Source organism: Botryllus schlosseri, chromosome 2, assembly GCF_051294905.1.
Source record: "Botryllus schlosseri isolate E-star chromosome 2, Bs_hap1, whole genome shotgun sequence".
NCBI classification, from domain to species: Eukaryota; Metazoa; Chordata; class Ascidiacea; order Stolidobranchia; family Styelidae; genus Botryllus; species Botryllus schlosseri.
This window is the reverse complement of record NC_137237.1, coordinates 2,799,536-2,807,108: the sequence shown is the minus strand read 5'-3', so window position 1 is coordinate 2,807,108 and position 7,573 is coordinate 2,799,536. Positions and strand designations below refer to the sequence as shown.

At 38.9% G+C, this 7,573-nt stretch overlaps 1 protein-coding gene across 1 annotated transcript; it reads left to right on the top strand.

The window, feature by feature from the left end:
• Positions 1-27: 27 nt before the first annotated feature.
• Positions 28-7,516, top strand: LOC145433007 (growth hormone secretagogue receptor type 1-like). The gene is made up of 9 exons (XM_080309874.1): positions 28-223; positions 451-582; positions 1,841-1,970; positions 4,212-4,340; positions 4,403-4,524; positions 5,803-5,933; positions 6,288-6,380; positions 6,577-6,700; positions 6,845-7,516. Exons 1-9 carry the CDS (start codon positions 174-176, stop codon positions 6,963-6,965), a joined length of 1,032 nt encoding a protein of 343 aa, XP_080166000.1. The 5' UTR covers positions 28-173; the 3' UTR covers positions 6,966-7,516.
• Positions 7,517-7,573: the final 57 nt, after the last annotated feature.

Below are 7,573 nucleotides of genomic sequence, written 5' to 3'. Positions count from 1 at the left end.
AAACTTGACGGCAATTTATAGCAGACTCTGTTTTACAAGCGGATTCGTTTTCAGTCACGTATTATTACGGCAATAGAATATTGGAATACGAAATGGTTAAATGTTCAGTCATACGGAAATTGTAGCTTAATCAGCGATCACCGTGTCCTCGTCCGGAACTGCAGAATTGAACGATGAACGTCACAAGCCCTAGTCCCATGGATGTTATTGGCACTACTTTCGGGTAAGGGCTGCAAATATATTTATAAAATACCAAAATGATCTGGTGCAATAAGTTGAGAACAATATTTGATCATGGAGATGATCTCGGACAATCTAGAGTTGAATAAATTGGGTGATGGATTCGGAAGAACCAACATAATATTTCCGACTACGAACTGCTATAAAATATCATATAATTTATAAATATTTCTAAACATAATTTCCAACAATTATCCATCTTCATATCAGCATGCCATATCAGTTCGCTACGGAAGATCAAAACATTGGACTTTGGATATTCGTGTACATAACAGCCGTTGTTGGGGTCATCGCGAATGGCACTGTGTTCGCTATTGTTGCCGCAAGCAAACCGCTCCGACAGTAAGTACGATTATGACTGATAATTACAGTTGGAGTATCTGTACAAAAGTGACCATTGGCTAATATAAACTTTTGATTTTTGTTTTACTCAAATTTAGCAAAATCTGAACGATGAGCTGAGTTTGCTTTGGTTTTTCAACTATGATATGGCATATAAAATATATGAAAATATACGAAAGCATTCTTGAAGCTTTTAATATACTATTGACTAGAATCCGAAATATGGCTTTTACGTCTATCGCTATCATTTGAAGTTGATAATTTGGCATGTGTAATCTATGCAGATATGGTTTTTCATGGTTTGAATTAAATGAAAACCTAATACAATGAAATATGTATTCCTGTATGCATATAAATAGCTGACAGCGATATCACAAGGAACATTTTATGAGTTTGAACCATCCCCATCTGTCATCATCATGTATGACCACTAGGGCTGTTCAAAAATTACTTTTTTTCCTGAATCTTGCTGGTTACTTGATTAAATCGTTAGGTTGCCTTAAAAAACGACGCATACCAAATTTGAATTCATTCCGACAAATATTCGCCGGTTACGTAGAGTTTGAAAATTTTGGATTTGCCCAAAAACGCAAAAAAAAATTTTTCTCAAATTTTTTTGCCAACCCCATGAAATTGTTGGGCTGTCTTCAAAAACTATGCAAAACAAATTTGACTCAATTCCAAGCTGTAGAACCGGAGTTATTTCAGTTTTTATTCGATAATTCTGAGATTATCCTTGATTGGTGGATAATCCAAGAATTATTACCGAAAAACTGGAATAACTCCGCTTCTACGGCTTGGAATTGAGTCAAATTTGTTTTGCATAGTTTTTGAAGACAGCCCAACAATTTCATGGGGTTGGCAAAAAAATTTGAGAAAAATTTTTTTTTGCGTTTTTGGGCAAATCCAAAATTTTCAAACTCTACGTAACCCGCGAATATTTGTCGGAATGAATTCAAATTTGGTATGCGTCGTTTTTTAAGGCAACCTAACGATTTAATCAAGTAACCAGCAAGATTCAGGAAAAAAAGTTATTTTTGAACAGCCCTAATGACCACTTTGACCAGTTCACCAGTGACTATAGCTTCAACATAAAATAATGTTTTTCACGAAACCGGACGTAGCCTGTATTCCAATCGTATCGAGACAGAGCCAGTAAATTAAAAAAGTCCGCCACGAATACCCATCGCTCCAATAATCCACATTCCATTGAACGTATATCAACCATGTAAACTTTAGTGTTATTTTCGTCTTTCAGAAACCCACTAAATATCGTTCTGATGAGTCTATGCATTTCCGACTTCATGTCAGCCGCGGTCAGTCCGATTATGTATTACAAATCAGGCCTTGTACCGAGAGACTACAATATGCCCGTGTGGACATGCAAGGTAAGAACAAACATAATTTGTTTACGTGATCGCAGCGAGTAACAACGTTATCTATTATCGAAAGTAATATCATTTTCGTACAAGGCATGCATTGTTCCGTGAATTGCGACGGCTTCAAGTGTCGGGATTCCGTAATTCAGTCATCTATTGTTTCATCTAATTCTTTATACACTCACGATTATCGAACATCCCCAGCTTGCCTTACGACGCGCATCGCAAGCTACTTTTATCGGCTTATTCATACATGGTGAAAATCTCTGAATTCCCTAGATAGCAACACGATTTAAATTCATGTGCAGCTAATCGAAGGCCGAAGGCCAGGCTCATTTATTAAACACACTTAAAAACGCCATTCCAATTATTTATTTTTATAATGTAATAATATTTAGAGGTTGTCTAGAAATTACGAGAATATACATACATATGACCCGATAATTATTGATAACGAAGACGCCGAAACAAAGAAAAAACGACCTTATTGGATCGACGTCGATTGCAAACTCAACTATACCTAGTCATCTTCTGTACCGGAGCCGTACGAGAAATAACATCGGGCATAACACTTCAATTGCTGCTGTGGTCCTCGCCATCTCATCCGTGTAAGCGGTGTCTTGTAAGAAGCCTAGAATTGGGTCGTGCTACAACAGAATTTGTCTGGTGTAGAGGACCATAGTAGTCGACACACACCATGAATACCTCAATCAAAACAAAAAACAATTGCCGTGGTGCAAAACGCCTTTGATACGGAAAGCACCCACTAGGGTGGATTGCACAGATGCCGATTGAAAGGTAATCGCCAACCTCCTTAATCGGCGATAGTTTAATCAGCGAGCAATGTCACCTGGTTTTATTTTATATAACATAATACGTACAATTTCTAATAGCCGCATGTCTAGTATTTATTACGAAGTAATTCATTTGTCTCGGCGTTCGGGTAGCAACCTTGTCCAATTATTATAATCGTACAGCTGTAGTCCGAAGCAGAGGTGGTCGGTAACGTGTTAGTAGTAGACTGTTGCGGACAAGTAGTCATACTACTTGCGGTACATAATCAAGTGTTTTTAAGTACTTCCATTTCTATTTTGCAATTTCTATGCAAAACTAATTAATTTTGAGAGTTTGGATTTTGTAAAGTAGGCAGTAGGCTTGGGACAAGTTTCCATCACGTTTGCAGCGAAATTGTCAATAAGACTGCTTGAAATAGCCCCTGTATCAGGTAAGTAAATACATTTTCGAAATTGTCACCTACTTATACTCTTGTCGGTGATTTTGATTATGTTTTCGAAAACTTGTACCGGTGTACCATCTTGCATTAGTGTAAGTGAAGTGAATATTACGATACGTCTACGATACATCCTGTAATTTCAAAAGTCAAGACATTCGGTCGTCTACTAAACGTATGAGAATTTGCGGCCGAATCTACCTTTTCAATCTACTTACAAGCACTCTCAGGACTGCACTTCTCAAACCCTCGTGAAGCAGTTTTGACGTCTTGAAAATGGTTACTTACTTGTGTAACCGAGCGAAAATTGTCTGCGTTCGATCTACTTCTACTTGAGTGCCGACGACGACCACGCGAACCAGCTATGGGCCGAAGCAGAAGACAATTCGAGTTCTTTAATTAGACTAATTATAGCAAAATGCCGGTAATCTAATTCTCATTCTAATCTAATTCGTGAAATATTTCTTCGCTCCAATTCCAATTCCAAGTCCAATCTAATTTTTGAAATGTTTCCATGCACTAATTTATATTCTAATTTAATTTCTGGTCTCCCCTAATTGCCACAGGAGAACTGTTATAGTGCGAAACGAGCCAAGCTTGCTGTACAGACATTTGCTATTCTGAATTATGATTTGATTTTAACGGTACTTGTTTTCGCGAATTCAGTAATTCTAATTGTAATCTAATTTGGAAAAATGTGTCTCGGTCGAAGTTACATGTTCAACAATGTAAACGGAAATCGTGAATTTCACTGATTTCCACCAAGCTTGGGATATAAATCAGACAAATGACAATTTCAGCTACCAACTTGCACTTTCGCAACCTTTCAATGGGTGAAAATGAGCCAAATAGAACAATTCGTAGGGATACAGATCCCGGTGTTGTATTGGGTTCTATTTTCGTGTACCACGCCATGAAATACAAATATATAGTACTCGTAAACAGAACCTGGCGGAAATCTGATAAATACATCTATATTTTTCACGCATGGATTCACGGTGATCGTTTGTATCTGTTAGCTCGCAGTGGCAATCGATCACTGGACAACTATCGCCACCGTGCATCATATTTTAACAATCGGGATATACCACGTGGTGGCGCTCAGGAGCGTGGACCGAGCTCAAACAATCACACCGAAGTTCGCCGTGGTACGTACAAACCTACAATAACAGCATTTGCTTGAATCTTCGAAAATCTCGTTGCATTCCAGGCTCTAGTATGCTTTATTTGGATTGAAACGTTCGCCACGAGTGGCTGGTACCCAATCGCAGGAATGGAAATCGTACAACCCTCTCAGCCGTATCGGCGGTCTTGCTTTATGAGTCGCCATTGGTAAGCATTTGTTACGTTTACAGTCATATATTGTGGGTATAAAACGTGGATTCGGTGTATAGTGCTATAAAGCGCAATATTATCAATAAGATAATCCAAGAGGTGCTAAGTCACGACGTTATTATAGTTGTCCGAATCATCTAAAAAAGTTTTGCCTAATTGGCACTAATTAGCCTACTCAAATAGTTATTTGACTACTTTCGATTTAATTGAACGTTTTGGGCACATCTACTTACATACATACCCTTGATTTTGGAAAGATTAACGTGTTTCCGGGCCGTCATGTTTGTATCATTTTTACGAGTCAAATTGTCATGAAAACCGTGTGAGATAGGCTATAGCCCAGGGGTTAACAACCAGTGGATGAACCTATTGGCTAGCCCCTGTATCACGATTCGCGACTCGTAAATACATGTTCCGAGATTGCCCCTACTTGTATGGCGTCATTAGTCAAGTCGTGTTTCAGTATAGCCACCTTAGAGTAACTACTAAAAGTATGCGAGCCAACGATTAAATCTACTTTTAAATTAGTTACTTGACTACATTTCAGATCTGTTATTTATTATACTTACGCACTTGAAGTAGTTTTGATTGCACATGTCAAACTCCCTACCGGCGTACGTCAATTTGCGTTAGCATACGCTAACAGCATATGCAATATTGATGCGGCTGGATTGTCTTTGAAATTATGTAAGTAGAGACAGTATGGCGGAGCCGGATTTTCTCATTTTTGCCCAAGCCGGTTCGGATCCGAATCAATAATTTTTCTGATATGGCCGGAGTCGGATCGGAGTCGGAACAGTACTTTTTACTAAAAATATGACAGCATCACCATCTTCCACCCTCGAATCGATTAAGTGAAGCGTTCACGGAATAAACCACATGCTAAGTCCAAGTTGGCATAATTACTGCAGATAAGGGTTGTGTTTGATCGTTTGGTTTTGAATGTCCTGTTTGCATTGTTTCAATCAATATTCAATACCATCCTGTGAGTAGATAATTATTAAGTTTTTAAGGCCGGATCGCGAATCTGGCCCGGGAGTCGGACCGGCGTTGGACCAAAGAATTTGTCGATCCGCTACGCACTAGTAGACAGCATGCATCTGTTGATAAATAACAGTTTCAACGTATTAATGTCCATAATTATGCTTCTGTTCAACGCGAAAGCTATAGATCATTTTAAAGATGTTTAAAATTCGAATGTTGCCACGGTGTAGGATGGTATAGCAATACACACGTAGCTATAGCACCATAGCACACATACTTTCGTTTCTGTAGGATGACGTACGCGCGAAATTACACCAAATACTATCTGCCGGTGGCCTTTTTTCTGCCCGCGTTCCTCGTGATAGCGTTGTCGATCTACATACTCGCTGTCATCAGGAAAACTCGCCGGGCTATGAAGAATGGTGAGTCGTTGCATGATTGTTAACGCTTTGTTGGTAATTCGGCTATATTAAGACCAATGCCCAATTAGCCATATACCAGCGTTGACTTGCACCAGACCATGGCCCTACATGCTATCGTTTAGTTCCTTGTTCATGTTCATTCATATTTAATTACCCCCGGACTATAGTCTGAATACCGACTATTACAGTAATATTTAGAGACAGTGCCGAAAAGCTATCTAATTGTGAGCCCATTTAAATGATTGACTGCAGAGCTGTCTATCGAAAGAAACATATACATATATTGGGTAGTGAGAAGACAGGAGTATCCAGGTAGGGGGCAATGACTGCATTACACCTTTCGAATGTTTTCAGCAAAAGCAAGGGATTTGAGGCATGAAAACAGAGCCGTTCTGCACATCTGCTTCATCATTGGTTCGTTTGTTGTGGGATATGCTCCGGAAATCGGTAGGTGTCGTTGCCTTGTCCTCCACACACAGAATATAGAAATATATTTGCAACGATCACCAGCCTGATATTTTGCTACTCGGGAATGACCAGAAACATGTGATATTTGAATCCGTAATATGAAAGAGATTTGTTACCGTTGTAGCATACATTGAGCTTTGACTTCCAAGTTGCAGTATATTTATGTATATTACAGCCTTCAGGATCGCTATCATAAATGGTAATCTTGGACTGGCTGTCTACAAGTATGATTTCTTTCGGCTAATATTTCTGAGACTATCGGAATCACTCAACCCGTTTCTCTACAACATATGTTCCAGGTATGGTGAAATATCTTTCTTTCTCGAAGTCCTTATGTGATCGCAAATCAATATCGCATTTGAGATTTCATTGTAATCGGCATAGCGTATTCGTTGTTTCATCCTAAGCCTAATATGTCTTAATCAACTTATTTCATTCCTTAGGAGCATAAGAGTAGCAACTGGCCGAGTTCTTCGGAAGCTGTGGCGTTGCGGGAGTGCACGGCGTGTCGCAGATCAGGAAAAGACAATGGAAAACTCTACAACACTTGCGACTTCAAGTTAAAAATTTGCTGCGTGATCCAGAAAGCATATTCTCTATTCGCACAACGGGAAAATATATGGGCGATGATTCTTGTATTTTCACAAAAGAGCGGGCAATTAGGTCCAACTGAAAACAAAACTTATCAACGCAATAGGGTATATCTCATCGTCAGTCGATCGGAAATTCACCAATAGTAATATTCAAAACACGATCATTGAAAAAGATCGGCAGATATTGGTATAATCTAGTTTTCTTGAGGCTGATATCGGGAATGGATAACTGTATCTTATGACTAGAGCTGGGCAAATTCGAGTACCTGAGTGATTCATTCTGAATCGCGTATTGTGCTTCAAGTCGAGTCGAGTATTCGAGTATCACTCATTAGGACGTAATCACAGTATGCAAGGTGATAAAGTTCAAATATATACCTTTTAGGCTACTACAAAGAATATAATGCCAGTTCATGTCACATTGAAGATACTTTGACATTCTTTCGACCATACCGATTTCGTTGCATTTTGTGACAATGTTGTGGCTTGATCATGATTTCATAAATATGTTATTTCCAGTGACCTGCGTAGCTTTGTACTATCTGTTTCGTATGCTGCCATACGGCCAATCAAAGTTTC

Excerpts from the sequence above, each read along its gene's own strand:
- LOC145433007 (XM_080309874.1), top strand. The coding sequence starts at position 174 with ATGAACGTCACAAGCCCTAGTCCCATGGATGTTATTGGCACTACTTTC. Across the intron at positions 5,934-6,287 it reads TCGCCGGGCTATGAAGAATG|CAAAAGCAAGGGATTTGAGG; the intron begins GTGAGTCGTTGC and ends GAATGTTTTCAG. Across the intron at positions 6,381-6,576 it reads GGGATATGCTCCGGAAATCG|CCTTCAGGATCGCTATCATA; the intron begins GTAGGTGTCGTT and ends TGTATATTACAG.